At 42.7% G+C, this 15,841-nt stretch overlaps 1 protein-coding gene across 1 annotated transcript in view; it reads left to right on the top strand.

Annotated features, from left to right (window-relative positions):
• Nucleotides 1-15,841, top strand: part of RPAP2 (RNA polymerase II associated protein 2) — a 59,841-nt gene that overhangs the window by 23,876 nt on the left and 20,124 nt on the right. Inside the window, exons 8-11 of the mRNA XM_063136389.1 lie at nt 2,626-3,580; nt 4,722-4,813; nt 5,355-5,435; nt 12,511-12,579. Of these exons, the coding sequence (XP_062992459.1) occupies nt 2,626-3,580; nt 4,722-4,813; nt 5,355-5,435; nt 12,511-12,579 (1,197 nt within the window). The remainder of the gene's footprint in view (nt 1-2,625; nt 3,581-4,721; nt 4,814-5,354; nt 5,436-12,510; nt 12,580-15,841) is intronic.

The following is a 15,841-nucleotide window of genomic DNA, read 5'->3' as shown; positions in this document are numbered from 1 at the left end:
TGCCTTATAAACAGACTCAAAGTGGGTAAAGCCCCGGGCAGTGATAACCTCCCACCGGAAATATTTAAATCTAACATAAACTGGTGGGCACCTGCGCTGGCAGCCCTTTTTACAAATATTGACCAATCAGCACGAATTCCAGATGACTGGGGCTTGGCTACCATTATCCCAATTTACAAAAAAGGGAGAAGAGAAGACCCTGGGAATTATAGACCTATTAGCCTCCTAAGTGTTATAAGCAAGTTGTATGCTAGCCATTTACTGGAAAAGTTGAGTGATTGGCTGGAACAGGAAAATATAATAAAGAGTGAACAGGCTGGGTTTAGGGGTGGGCGCTCCACGGCAGATCAGGGACTTATTCTTCAGCATTTAGTAGGCAAATACTCAACTCCCCCGGGGGGTGCACTTTATACTGCCTTTATTGATTTTAGATCTGCATTCGATCTGATATCTAGGGACAGACTGTGGGAAAAGTTAGAGGGCACTAACATTGACCGTTGACTGCTGATTCTTATTCGCAGTCTATATGAAAACACTAGGCTCCAGGTGAGATGTAACAGTGCTGGTCTTATGTCCCGGTCTATCACTACCACGATGGGTGTGAAACAGGGCTGTGTATTAGCTCCCACTCTGTTTAATTTTTACATTAATTCCCTGGTAGAATGTCTAGCGGAGCAAAGAGCACAACCACCTAGTATATCAAATAGACCCTTATCGATTTTGCTCTATGCGGACGATGCGGTACTGTTGTCATTGACCAAGTCAGGTTTGAGGAGATTGCTGAGGGCCTTGAAGAGTTACTGTGAAAGTGAACTACTGCAGATCAATTATGATAAAACAAAGGTTGTAGTTTTTTCCAGAAGAAGATTAAAATATAAATGGCAACTAAATGAACACCAAATCGAACAGGTGGCTTCGTACAAATATCTGGGAATAATATTTCATTCATCAGGAACGTGGAGGGTTCAATCTAAAAATGCAATCGCTAATGTGCAGAGGAGCGTTAAGGCACTCCTCTCCTTTTTCTACAACAAAGGTGGGCAGCATATTCCCTCTGTTCTCCAAGTTTTTGTTGCTAAGGTTTTAGCTCAAATGCTGTATGGTTCAGAGATTTGTGTCTATGAAAACCTGGCCCCTCTGGAGGCTGTACAAACTAAGTTTCTGAGGGCAATACTTGCGGTCCCGTCCTGCCTTCAAAATGCAATTGTAAGGCTGGAGGCAGGCCAGATCTCATTAGAGGCTCGTATATGGATACGTAAGTTCCATCTCTGGTTAAAATTACTGTTTGTCCCTGTGGGTTTAGCTCCGCTTACTCTAACAGACACTTTCAATTCAAGGTGGAAGGATACTTTGAATAGGAAGTTGCAATCCCTGGGCTACTCCATGGATGCAGTCCTGAACCTAGGATATGAGAAAGCGAAAATGGATATTGCCCAAAGAATTCAAGATATAGACTTTCAAGACCAATTGAGTCGAGCTAGCCTGAACCCGGGGTTCAGGGAAAATAGTAGTTCTCCAACAATTGCCATGTACCTGATAAACTTGACCGTTCCGAGGCTCAGAAGAGCTTTTACGTTAGCCAGATTTAATGTTCTACCTTCAGCATTGCTGGAGGGTAGATTCAAAAAAATCCCTTACAGTGAACGGCAATGTCCATGTGGGTCGGGGGATGTTGAGACAATAGCCCATGTTTTACTTTACTGCCACCTGTATAAAGACCTCAGAGTCTCCTTAATAACTCCACTTATAAAAAAATTCCCAGGTAGAACAGACAAAGTGTGTTTAGATTATCTTTTCTCAGGCATGAACACTCAAGTTACTGTAAAAGTCGCAAGATTTTGTGCTGCAGCCATCTCACGCCGTAAGGTGGCGAGACAATAATAATATTCACGTCCCACATCTGTAATGTAATGTAATGTGTTAAATGTGTTAAATTGTATGGTGTTTGATTGGAGTGCTGGTTGTCATACCGTAATAAACTTATTCATTCATTCATTCATTCATTCATTCAATCACATTGTGGGACGTTGGCCAAGGGGCAGATCTTATTTTCTTTCTTTCTAAAAATAATCCTTGCTGCTACTACATAAGCAAGGAGAATGTGGTCTGCTGTTACTAGTGCAAGCTTGCTTCAAAGGATACATGTGCCTTGAGATGTAAAGGCCTGGGGATAAAAACCAGAAAATGTGAGGGGGAAGGAAACAGAATTATATAATAATAATCCCCCCTTTTCAATGATTTTTGGAGAATTTCAGGAATTCCCCCTTTTTTCCTGGTCCCCCCCCCCAGGTTTCTTTGCCAAAGCTATTATATCTCTAGATGTTTCTGGTTGAACCCCTGCCTCTCTCCTTCCCGCTACTTGGATGCGCTCCATGTGACTGCATAGTCCGTGTCTTCTTCTCTTTCCTCCGTTAGCCTGTCAGCACAGTAAATAATAATCATGCTGGGGAAGGCGGGGGCTGGATGGTGGGCACACCTATCCCCATTTCACATGCGATCCCAGTTTCTTTGAGTAAAGGGCTGTCAACTTGTGGCTTTCCTTAAAACGTCATTTTACCCAGCTTTTTTGCCAGTCCAGTCCCATTCTCTGTACATTCCTAACTGTCATCGTCTTTGCATTTACAGTGGCTACTCTGGGAAGGAAGTAAAATTAGTCATTGAAGGCATTAAAGAATTAGATGTTGAAAATCCTATTCTGGTGGCAGTCCAAGATGACTCTGGCACTGAGAGCGAGAGCAGCAGTGATACAGAACAAGAATTTGTCTCCTCCGTTCTGCAAGGGAACCTATCAAGTGTGGACAAGGCAGCTCATTCAGTGCCCAGAAAGAGCATACTCAAAAAGAAGCATGCTGAGAGAGCCCAGCTCAAGCTGACCACAACCAAGAATGCAGTTAACGAGGCAGCAGAGGAGCTAAGTAGATGCAAATTAGATATCCAAGAAGAGAAACATTTCGTTCCGGGTAACATTGAGATTGCAAGAGCTCACACTTTTCAGGACAGTCTCATTCCTGAAACCGTACAAACCCCGGAAGGCTTTGGAGACCACTGTAATGACTCCCAAGTGGTTTTCCTGGGTGTGAGCCAGAAAGGGGCAGATCAGTTGAAAAGGTTGCTTGCTAAATCGAAACAGCCTGTCAAACATGGCCTTGCGGGTCCCGCAGGCTGTTTTATGGCCAAACGTAGCTTGCTCAAAGGCCTCAGGAAAACATTTACTGAATGGAGAACTGAGGAGACATTGAAATTTCTCTGTGGTTCCAACTTGGCGGCCCCCTGCAGACCGCAGACCGCCCCCCCAGCTGATGGCGAGAAGGAAGACCTTGATGAGGATGATTTAGATAGCACCAACAAACCAGACATCACTGCCACCACCCAAAGAGACACTGCGAACTGTTTGAACTGGCCATTGCCTTTCCAGGCCACAAGTACAGCAACTGAAGCTTTACCTAGCTATGAAAAATTAAAAGAAGAGACGTCACAGTTGGAATTAAAGGTGAGAGAATTTTACGGAGGAAAGTTCATCTTAGCTGAAGAAGACATGATGACACAGGTGGAAAGGGAGCAACGCCATAGCAGTGATCAAGTAAGTATATTGAAAATGAGCGGACAGGTTACCATTCCTCCATGAAAGCAATCTTGTTTTTTATAATGGTTTATGAAGTGCCCCATGGGATGTTGGACACAAATGTGGGGCGGGGTGGTCGTCGCCTAATGGTGGAAAGGAGCGAGTGGGATATCCCAGACAGTCTTCTGGCAGTACTCTGAACTGATCTCCTTTGGCAGATATTCTGAAATATTCCACAAACTGATTGCTGCTCATGCTCTCTTCCTTGAAAGCACTTCACTTGAAGTGCAGTGCTCTTGGCAGTGATGTGGATTTTCTGGGGGAAATTCCACTGCCCTGAATGGATGGAGATCTGATTTAGTATGTTTATTTGACTTGTGTTGAGTAAGTAGAACTGATCTCAAAGCACAGGTAGGCAAGTACGGACAAAGGCAGTCCTTCAGATAATCTGGTCCCAAACTCGGGGCTTTATAAGGTCTTAAATAATCTTAAATTGGACCCAGAAATGCACCAGCAACCAGTGCAACTCGTACAGTATTGTCAACACATGTGGCAACTGCCTTGCCCCCAACAGCAACTGACCAGATGCGTTTTGTACCAATTGAAGTTTCTGGATTGTCTTCAAAGGCAGCCCCACACAGCACGCCTTACAGTAGTCCAGTCTGGATGTTCCTAGCGCATGGATAACTGAGGCCAGGTCTGGTCTGTCCAGATAGCTTTGCAGTTAGTGCACCACCCTAAGCTGGTAAAAGGCACTCCTAGCCACTGCTGCCAACTGTGCTTCCAACAGATAGAGCCAAGTCCAGAACGACATGTTCCTTGAAGGGGAATGTTCCTTGAAGGGGAATGCAGTCTCTTTCAGTCCCGCTTGCGCACCGCCATCTAGATTTCCCTACACACGGCACTTCCGTCTTGCCTTGATTACATTTTAGCTTGTTCACCCTCATCCACCCCAAAACCAATTCCAGTCACTAGTTCAAAAGTTCCGCAGTCTTCCTGGGTTAAGTAGATGGAAATGAGAGGTAGAGCTGCGTGTCAATGCCAGACCAATGACACTGCAGTCCATTTTACTACCCCTGCTTACGTTACATTTGTTCCACATAGAATAAATTATTTAATATTTACTGGGCTGTATTTTTGCTGTTTTTAAATCCCATAGGATCAGCGGTTGGTTCCTGCTTTACCACTTGTAGATTCTAATGCTCAACAGCAGGTTCGGGTGAGGATCGTTCTTGAAAAGCTCCGAAATGTGTAAGTGCCCTTTCACGCCTGCTATTCAAATACTTTCAGACGAACAGAGTAACCAGCTACAGTTATCCCAGCAGGGATCATATGCCTGGATCCTCCAGGCAATATCTCTGTGCAGTTTGTGAGGAGGAGCTAAATTATGAACTTGAGCTACAGCCCAGCATAGTATTTACCTGTACCAGGGGTGCAGAATCTGTTTCAGCCCAAGGGCCAAATTACATTTTGGATAAGCTCTCGGGGGACTGCATTCCCATGGTGGGTGGGGCCAAAAAGGGGGCCTTCGAAGAGGCCTTCTGACCTTTTAGAATGGGGAAAGAACTGCATAAAAGATTGTTGGGGGGATAGGGGTGGGTCCAGGGGAAGGAGGAGTGGCCTTCTGAGGAACTGCAGAGCGCCAGATTGGGACCCTCAGAGGGCCAGACTTGGCTCTTGGACCTGAGGTTCTGCATCCTCATCTATATTGTTGATAGCCAGTAGGCCAAACTCTCTATTTTGGAGTGAGAACATTTGCTAATATCTAAAAGGAATTTTACTTCCTTTTCAGTTTGCTTGCTGTTTTGGGCCCTCTTCAGATTCAGATTGGTGATGTTTATCCTGAACTTAAAAATCTTGTTAAAACGTTCAGGTAAGTACAAAGGGCTCTTAGAGTTAACTAAGTAACGCCAATGGGTGGTGCTTGCTAATGTGTGGCAAACTAGGAGGAGGATGGATCACCCGTTGTTGTGAGAATTAGAATCCTAAAGACCCTGTTCAGACAACACGCTAAGCCACAGTGGTTTAGCATTTTGAGCTAAACGTTATGGCTTTGTGTGTTGTGTGAACCATGACTTAGCATGTTGTGTGAACCATTCCTAACCATGGTAGCTACCTGACCATGGTTTAAACACGCTCACTAACTATTTGCTGCAAAGGGTTTAGTGGCCTAACCATGGCTTAGTGTGTTGTCTGAACATGGCCAAAGTGTGGATGACACATATGGGCTATCCTGTCTAACCAACTTTGATAAGACTTTAAGCCTTTGATAAGGCTTAAAGCTGAACCTAGCTCATATGTCAAAAGTTTAAGAACATGGGTTGGCTTGGTTATTGCTTCAAGGGGTCAGGAGGTGAGTGTTCCATGTTCTCTGCCTTCTTATTCACAATCCAATTATGCTGAATTTGGATGGAGAGAAGGAGGGAGAATGTAAAGGTGGGGTAGAACCTTTCTACCTGCCCCATGTCTCATTGGCTTAGCTGTTTTGATGTCACAGAAGGTCTGGGCTTCTTAAGGCTGTGCAACAATATGATAAGGAAGACTTGGGAGTCTTTAGAAGTGGAATCCCAAACCCCATGTGATGATTGCCTGTACACCATGAACTTTTGGAAAAGGTTAACCAAAATGGACATATGTGAACCAATATGGAACATTCTAAGTTAGCAGCTTTTAAAAAGCATCTTCATTTAGTTTAAGATAGCATTACGTTGCTGTACTTCTGACCTACAAATCTGGCTAAACAGGCTTTTATAGGTTGTGATGGGCTATGGATGTGGTTCTTTATATTGAGGAGAAAATCCAGATTGCTTTTTCTTTTCTTCAAAGAAAGGGAAAGAACATGAATCAACATTAAGAGCCATACTGTTAGTGTACCCCTTCAGTGACCTTATGAAGTCGTAATACTGCCTGTTCACCTAACCCCTTTCTGTCATTTCAGAAACAAATCATTGTGCAACATTATATCTCATTTGGCATTTTTCACTAATCACGGTTACCATGATTAGAAATGTGATGTGCTAACCATGGTTGTAGGGAAATGTTGTACCTGGTTTACTCTGGAAGTTAAAGGGAGGGGGAAAGCGCACCCAAGTGAACATATTACTCTTGCTCTCCTTGTAGTCCAACATTTCTGGTGGACACTACGTTGGGGAGGATTGCCCCATAGCAGTAGTGGGGGGAACCTCAGGCCCAGGGTCCCAATCTAACCCTCCAAGTTTCCCCTCACCCCCTTTTCCAGCCACCTATTTGGTGGTTTCTTGGTTTTTGTGCAGCTTCCCTCCACCCTAATTGTAAAAGGTTGAAATTTCTCTCCTAAGGCTTACTTACTGACAGAGAGAGCTTTAAGCTACAATAAGCTGGTATCTTTTGTATTTTGGCTCCACCCCCTTTGCCTTTGGTCTCGCCCACCACTGGAATCCGGAACCCGAGAACTTCTCCAAAATTGAATTGGGCTCTCAAGCTGAAAGCAGTTCCCCATCCCTGTTCTATGGTCTCTTCTCTGGATTGGAATAGATTGCCATATAGAATTATTATTATTATTATTATTATTATTATTATTATTATTATTATTATTTATTTCATACCTGTCTCTCCCTCTGGATTGAGGCGGGGAACAACATCAAATACAAAAATACTATAAAATACATAAAACTGATTAAAACCATATAAAACTAATACATTATTAAAATAACATTATTATCTCTCCTGAAGAGGGAATTATCAACCCAGATATTTTCCCCCAAGGTCGTTGCACTCAGTCATCTTTCTCATCAGAGCATTGTGGAAATCAAGGTTTCAAACCTGTGCTCATGAGTATCTTGGCCAATTCATATACAGCAATAGTCTTCATGAAGACTTTTCATGAGTAAAGATAAAACTGTAAGCTCATGTCAGATCAAAAGCCTTAAATAGCTAAAACGATGGGCGACTAGTGAGTAAAGCAAAATTAAAATCCATTAATTGATAAGTTTTTAATTTTTGTATATTGTTTTAAAATGTTTTATCTTATGTGAACCGCCCAGAGAGCTTCGGCTATGGGGCAGTATATAAATGCAATAAATAAATAAAAATATTTATTGCACACACAGAAGTGTTCCTTCTGTGTGTGCATGGGGTGGAACATACTTCAAACTAAATTTGAGAAAAGGCCTGTTTCAAGAGATAAAACACATGGTTATTATGTGAGGGATTTCAGTTTTAAAAAAAAGACAACAAGAAAAAAGCATGTGGTGAACTCAGCAAGAGCAATTTTCAGCTCCATTGGGTTTTAAAGGAACACTTGCAGTTCATCCTCTTCTGTGCACCATTTTATTCAATCACCACTGCTGGGAAATACACTAAAGAGTTCTCTGGAGACATTTTAGAACAGTTATAGTTCTTCCTAAGCAAAGTCCCTCAGTGCCTGTAAGCTTTTGTTACGAAAACTGAGATGTCAAATAATCTCCAGAGTCGTCTTGGAGCATTTTGTTGGAAGAGCGTGGTTGGGGGTGGGGCGGAGCACGGAGATGACATAGAAATCCAGGCTAACTAAAGAAGTTGACAAGTCTGATTTTTTACTTCAAGCTTGATAATTTTGGACTCTGAATTTGGTTGGTCTAGGGAAAGGAAAAAAGTGTATCGCTTTAGATCTTTTTGGTTGGCAGCTGGTTTTGTTAGTAGGCTGCTGGGGCAGCCACTGTAATTTCAGGTCTTGGAATAGCTGATTTTCAACTCACCACATGTGCGTTTACCTTTTCTTTTCTTTAAACCAATTTCCCCACATTGGGACCATGTGTTTTGTCTGTTGGAGAAGACAATTTTTTTTTCCTTTAAAAATGTTTGTTGGAAGCACCTTCCAGCCAGTGTTATAAAATATATATGCAGTTTGTTATAAAGAGTGTACATTTGGGGGCTGTTTTTTAAAAAATGCAGAGATGCCACTTAATTCCCATATGAGCCATCTACTAGACTGACCTATACTGTTTATACGTTTATCATTTCAAATGATGAGGCTGCCTTCTTAAAGATAAAGTAGGTTATGCTTTTAAGCATAAGAGTCAAGTGTGCCTCTAATTTTAACCAAGAAGTACAACAACCCTATGCCTCATGTACCATAGGTTTAAGAAATGGTGCTTTGGAATTTTGGTTTCAAGATTTTACCAACTTGAGTTTCTTTTTTTAAAAGCAACAACAGTCATTAATATTTCTTTATCTCCTTTCCACAAATGTTGCCAAGGGGGGTGTATACATTTCAAATAAAAGCAATAATACCTAAAAGCAGTGAACCACTATTCATAATTTTAAAGTGCCAAAATCGTATGAATTGTTCATTATTTCCTTTTTCTAATTGCTGTATGTCTATTAGATTTTATAGTGAATCTGCAATTCTGCCTGGGGGTTGGGGGCAGTAGGGGGAGGTCTAATCTTCCTCCTTTGCTAACAACTAGTTTTGTGTTAGGCTATGTTTTATTTATTTATTTAAAATATTTGTCCCCCTACCTTGTCGTCATGATGACAGAACCCATGATGGTTGACATTAAATGAGAATGAATGTGTTATAACACATATTCAGCTTGCAAACAATGTACATGCTCCTTGCAGAATCGCCACTTTCCTTGCTGCCATCACCACCACAAGAGCAAATTATGGTGAAGGTGGGGTGGGGGTACAGCTACTGGGGGAATTGTGGTCCCCCCCAACCCTCAGAAATTGCCCACCTGTGATGTATAAGGAGCAATCAGGTGGTCCTTTCAAAAACAAGTGACCGCTTAACCTTTATGTGTACCTCAAACTTTTCATTATTTTCTTTTTACCAAGAGAATCAACCTTGTTTCTCTGTTGCGCCTGGACCTTTTATACGTAAACAATGCTGGTTTCTATATGCAATTCCTACATATAGTTGGACTAACTCTTCCTTGACCATATTTATTTTTACTTGATTTGCATTAATTCTTTTTTTTAGTGTAGTGTGTGTATAGTGTGTAGACACTACACTACTTGCATTAATTTAATCAGCATACTGAAAAGGTGCTCTTGTTACCTCAAACAACCATGATGTCCAACGGTGGAAACAGTGTGGAGACCTTCATAAGCTTCCCACATGCAACAAAATGCTTGGCAGTTTCCCTGCATGCTTTTCACCCGACACAGCAAATACTCCGCAAAACATGAACGAAATTGACTTTCAAAAATCTTTTTCCACCCTGTTAATTTGTGTTTTGGTGAGGGGAAGAGAGTGCAGTGGTATGTGTTATCTGAAGAGAAGACATAGAATTAGTGAACCATTTCTCCACGGGACATGCTCTTGACTGTTTTCTGAAAGCTTTGTTCCCTCTTCTGAGGCCTCAGCGTTGACACACAGCTTGTTTCTGAAAGTGACTGCCCTTTCTCTGCTCCATATTATTCAAGGCATCACACCTGTAGGTTGCTTGCTTCGGTCTGAGATGGCTTCTTAGAGACCCTTGTGCAGGTGAGAAACTTGCTCTGGGACTCATGCTGCAGCCAAAGGTTTTCGACCGTGGATCCCTGGCCACTCCCCCAAACGCCCGACAGCGTGGCAGCACATCGCCTGCTCTCTGTTGTTCCATGGAGCAGATTATTGGTGTCTTCTCCGCTGTAAGCAGCATATTGATGGCAACAACTAGTGTTGAGACCTTGCCAATCAATACTGACATTGAATGAGAGTTAATTGACACAAATAACTGCATCTCTCGGTTTGTGTACAAGAACGATGCCTTCTTGAGCTGTGATCAATAATGGCTCCTTGTAGGGGCATTGAAACAAAGCTACTTTTCTCTGCTGTTTGACAGAGTTCTCCCCAGTGATTTTGGACCTGTCTCTTCCATTGCCTCTCATGAAGGCAGATTAACTGGAAGGTTACATATGAATTGCCTGTCAGGATGATTCCATCAGGCATTGCTTCATAAGTGTTTACTGCTGTCATCAGTATCAAGTCTAGACCGTCAGCCTTTGTTTTGGCTCTTATTCGCAAAGCCAGGAAATATAATGGCTTAACTGCCTATGTTCATCACATATGGAGTGGGTCTTTGCCCCCTACTTCCACAAACTCTCTGTTCTCTTAGAGAACCACTTCTCAAGATGCACACTTGGAAGTAATTTCTGCTCAGTCCAGTGGCACTTACTTCCTAATAAATGCACATAGGATTACAGTCTTAATTAATGTTATACAGTTTGTTTCATAACTCAGGAATAGAAAGCAATGATCTCCTAAGTGTCAGGGCTAATGTTAATTTTTTTTTGTCTGCTTCGTAAAAACAATGCATTTTATTAAGGGTTCCACCTTTTCCAAGTAGAGTAATGCCATGTCAGGAGTTCATTTTTTAAAATATTTATCAAAATTGAGTGGAAAAGAGTCATGGGGGAAGAAAGAAAGAGCTGGTTGGTGTGAAGAACGGCCAAAATGGCTGTGGTCTTGTTCAGTTAGTTCTGCTCAGTTTGGCTCAGGCCTCTGGGCCAGTAGGAGGGAGTTTCAGGGGACATACCTCAAGATCTATCTATGGCTTGGGTGATTGGCTGTGCCAAGCACTCCCTATCTCCTGCAACAGCACCTCTGGAGTTATCAGCTTAGCCCAAGGTCGTGCTAATTGGGGTGTTGATCTATTTCAGCTGTGGGAAGAAATGCTTGGTGAAAGGGGCCCCACCTACGAGGGAGGGGGCGCCAGTTGCCCGAGTGGGGCATAGGGTTGGCTGAGGCAGGTCACGATACTTGCTGACCTGAAAAAGGATAAAGAACTGAGTAGCCAGGGGCCAACCGTCTTCCCGGAGGCTAAACACATGTGGAATGGAAGATCAGTGTCAAGCTAGGGTGATGGATCGGCTCTGGCAAGGTTTTTTATGTTTAAGTGTCTGGATGCTCCGGGAGGGGGGGGGGGGGCTAGCCGCCATTGTGGCATGTTTTATGGTGGGGCTAATGGTTTTAGGGTATAATCGTTTGCTGCTAAACATTCCTCAATATTCTACCTCATTCCTCCCCCCTTCCTTCCTTCCCCCCTGCTTTCCCCCTTTTTGCTTTTATTGCGTGACTGGAGCCTTACGAGTTAGATTTTAGTTTGTGTAAATAAACTGCTTTGGTCCTTAATGTGTGTGTGTGTGTGGTTATTCTTTGGAGGACTAGCTAATACCATTTTGACACGGGATTAGGGAGGTGGCGGTCTGGGAAATCAGATGATTAATCCAGGGCCTTTGCAGGAAAGTTGTATGGACCCCAACTTTCCTTCACAGTTGATAGTTAAAATGACTGTCAAATGAAACAGTACGGAGTGTTGCTCTTCCCTTTGTTTTGTTAAATTGTTCTTCTAACTAGAAAAGCATGGATTACACAGTGTAATTACAAATGTTGGGCTTGTTCAGACGACACGTTAAGCCATGGTTAGGCTGCTAACCCTTTTGCAGCAAATGGTTAGTAAGCATGTTTAAACCATGGTTATGTAGCCACCATGGTTAGGAATGGTTTGCATGAAAAGCTAAGCCATAATGTTTAGCTCAAAATGCTTAACCATCTTGGCTTAGTGTGTCATATGAACAGTGTCACAATGTTCTCATTATGTTTTCATATCTTCAGGTATAGGGGTGACTCTGCAGAGTAGACTTACGGCTTTTATTTGATTAAGACTTAATATGGATCCCGTCGATTTTTGTCCAGCATTCAAACAGCCTTATGGGGGCGGGGACAGTTTCTGTGTGAGTTGCAGGAATCCTGGATCTCTCTTTTGACTGTCGCAGGGGTGGGCTTGCAGGTATTACTTGCAGAATTTTAGCTCTGTATAGATATTTTTATGGGCTGATGTGAACAAGCCCCATGGTGCACCAGGGCAGCAGAAATTAAAAGGTAGTTTTTGATTGTTGAACTAGCTTTTCCGTGTGAGCAAAGCTGATCCATTGTGCCGTCAGTGCTTTACAAATAACTGCCAACTGTTAATGCTGGCTTTGCCATTTGTTTGTTTTTTCAGGTTAACAAATACAAATATTCTCCACAATTCTCCAGTATGGACCGTAATTGCTGTTGTGTTGCTGTCTGTGTAAGTATTCTGATGGAATTCGTTTCTTCCCGATCTTTTATTAAGGTATTTACGAGTGGAGCAGGGGTGGGGAACGTCAGGCTCGGGGGTCAAATCTGGCCCAGTCTCTAGGGCAGCCTTCCTCAACCTGGGGCGCTCCAGATGTGTTGGACTACAACTCCCAGAATGCCCCAGCCTGCTGGCTGGGGCATTCTGGGAGATGCAGTCCAACACATCTGGAGCGCCCCAGGTTGAGGAAGGCTGCTCTAGGGGTTCCCCAGATGACTCCACTCCTTTCCCCTAGCCACACCGCCTTCTCCAACCACCAGTCCTTTGGTGGTTTCCCAGCTCTAAGTTAAAATACCCTAGAATTTCTCGTAACTTTTTCGTATGTTGGGTCCTTTCCCTTTTGCCTGTGGCCCTACTCCTAGCTCTGCCCACCACTGGGATGCAGCCCGAGAGCTTTTCCAAAATTGAATTCGGCCCTTGGGCTAAAAGAGGTTCCTCACCCCTGAAATAGAGACATCATAACTGTACTGAAGAATATACAGTATTGCCGAGTGGTCAATTTGTTACATAAAATAGGAATATTCTTACTTTGCTTCTTAATTTGGCCAGCTTGGTTGGAATTCTCTTGTCAACAGCTGCAATGGTGACAAGACTTGAAGAAATAGTAGGTAAAGGGTGGGTAGGGGAGTTGAATAGTCAAAAAGGGCAAAGCCCTTCCAGTGAGGTCTGAGGAAAAGTACCTTGAGGCCATAACTGGAGATGGCCTAGCCTTGGCCTGCAGAACTTGCAACCAACCAACTAAGCTGTAATTGATTTCAGCTATACGTTTTCAGCAAAACACTATCCAAGTTCATTTGGTTTATATGTTTGTGTCTCTTTAATTATGCATTTTGTATGGTTTATACAAGCATTTTGATAAGGTAACAGATGTGTTCTCCAATTACATTTTAGTCAGTACTTTTTTTCTAAAAATGGGAAGGCCTGGATTTTCTACACCAATCCCATATATGGGTTTTTTTAGCACTCTGTGCATGCTCCAAATCACTATTTTCTTCTTTTGCTTCATATATCCCAGGCCTAAGTTGTGGCTTTCAAAACAGATTCTGCAGCTAAGCTCTAGCGAGACCTGGATTGAATAAGCAACTGATCTTTAGCTCAGTCTTGCTAAATTAGAAATGTCATTGCTACTCGAAATCTTAAGTCTTTTAGCACACATGGCCTGGAGACCACATCTGTAGAAAAGTGTCCTGATTGGACGTACTTTCCAAATTAGTCCCTTTAGTTTATTCTCCAAATAATTGTGCAGACGTTGTGGCACAACCTACAAAAGGGTAGCTAATGCACACTGCAACTGAGCACCAGCAGGCCCCAGACATACCTGGAAGCCTGATACTGTGTTCCACAGGCTATGCAATGACTGGTGGTGATATTTTCTTCCCAGCCAGGAGGTTTTACAACTATGGGGATTGCTTACAAAATCTCCTGACTGACAGCAGAAGGAGAGGAACATAACACCAGCGCGGTGCTTCTTTTCATGGATCGTGCCCTTTAAAGTGAAATGACAGGAAAAATACTTTGCAGCATCAAAATACATTTTGTAAAGTCAACTGCATTTTAAAAATCGGCGCTGTTTGTTCTGTCTTTTTTTTATTTTTTCAATAAAAAGGAATCGCTGGTGGCTTTAGAAGTGTGTCATGGTCTGCCTTTTAGTGGAGTCAAAACCATCAAGCCATCTTTGTCTGGCTTTCAAGCTTGAATTACAAGCTTGCAAAAAATCTTATTTCAGAGGCCCTTTATTACCGCACTGCTGCCTCTGCTGCTTGTTCTTTTGGGCTTGCTAGGTCATTGGAGTCTTTGGGACAGCGAATGTGCTTACCAGCCATTCACAGATCAAGATGTGTTGTAGGCCAACCTCGTAGCATCCCCGGAACTGCACTTACTTTGATCTTGCTTCAGTCTGACACATTGTTCTGCTTTTGTTGTCCCAGGGAAGGCTATACCAGTAGGCATTAGCTCAGGCTTCAGTGAGCCTTACATCAGTGTCACCCTAGCCAGATACTGCTCAAATGATTCATTAAATCAGAACACAGAAAGTAACTTTACTTGAATGCCTTAGTATAAATTTTTCATCAACTATAAGAACAAATCTTTTGTCATTTCTTTCTTTCCTTTTTTCCCTTTTTTTTTTTTTGGCTGTACACTTTTCTGGTTGAATTCCTAATGTGTGAAACAGATCTTATGAATTTTTCAAGTGGTGTCTTTACATTTGATAAAACGGTGCCTGTTTTGTTCACAAGTAAATATGTGTGTCTTGGCGATGAGCCATAAACGTTTCCAAACCTAAATTGCTTTAAGCTCAGCAACTCTCCCCCCCCCCCCAACAAAAAAGAACGTGCCACCAAATATCCTAGGAATAGTCTGTACTACTTTCATCCCTGTACTACTTCCATCTTCTCTTTGCAGCAGATGTTGCAACAATAAATAAGAACGCCGGGGTGGTATGTTGGACTTCAGCTAGGAGGATCTGGGTTCAGATATCTGCTTAGTCATGAAATTCATTGGGTCACCTTGGATCATTCACTGCCTCTTATTCTACCCTACCTCACAGGGTTGTTTTGAGGATTAAACAGGATCATCCCCATGTATACCACATCGAACTATTTATTTATTTATTTATTTATTACATTTTTTACCGCCCAATAGCCGAAGCTCTCTGGGCGGTTCTTTTTATTGCCCTCCCCCCCGACTTTTCAGGCAAATTACTGCCTTCCAAAGTGGCCCACATCAATAAAAAAAAATTAGCAAAATGGGCTCTGCTATCAGGCTTACAGGGAAAAAAAAGACAAAACATGGAAGGGAAGGGTAGTGCAGGGAAAAGGGAAGAGGAGAGAAAACAGTTATTCAAGACCAGAACAGGCTGGGGAGCTCCAAGTGGGCATTTATAAATAGTTTGGGCCAGGCTGATCCTGTAGCTCGAATAGTAGTGGATGGCACTTGTTCCTTTTCTGTGGCTTCTGCAGTCCCAGGGTAACATGCAATTGGAGCTGAATGTCTCTTCTGGCAAGGAGGAGGAAACGAGTTTCCTGCAGCTGCTCATTCTCTGGCTGATAGATGTGGCCAGGTTGGTCTCCCCAATTTTTCTCCCTCTCTCATAATACTAGAACCCAGAGTCATTCCATGAAGCTGATTGGTGGGAGATTAAGGACAGATAAAAGGAAGTACTTCTTCGCACAGCGCATAGTTAAACTACGGAATTCACTATCACAAGATGTAG

This window comes from Elgaria multicarinata, chromosome 1, assembly GCF_023053635.1.
Source record: "Elgaria multicarinata webbii isolate HBS135686 ecotype San Diego chromosome 1, rElgMul1.1.pri, whole genome shotgun sequence".
Taxonomy (NCBI): Eukaryota; Metazoa; Chordata; class Lepidosauria; order Squamata; family Anguidae; genus Elgaria; species Elgaria multicarinata.
The sequence above is the reverse complement of the archived record's forward strand: the minus strand, read 5'-3'. Positions and strand labels throughout refer to the sequence as shown.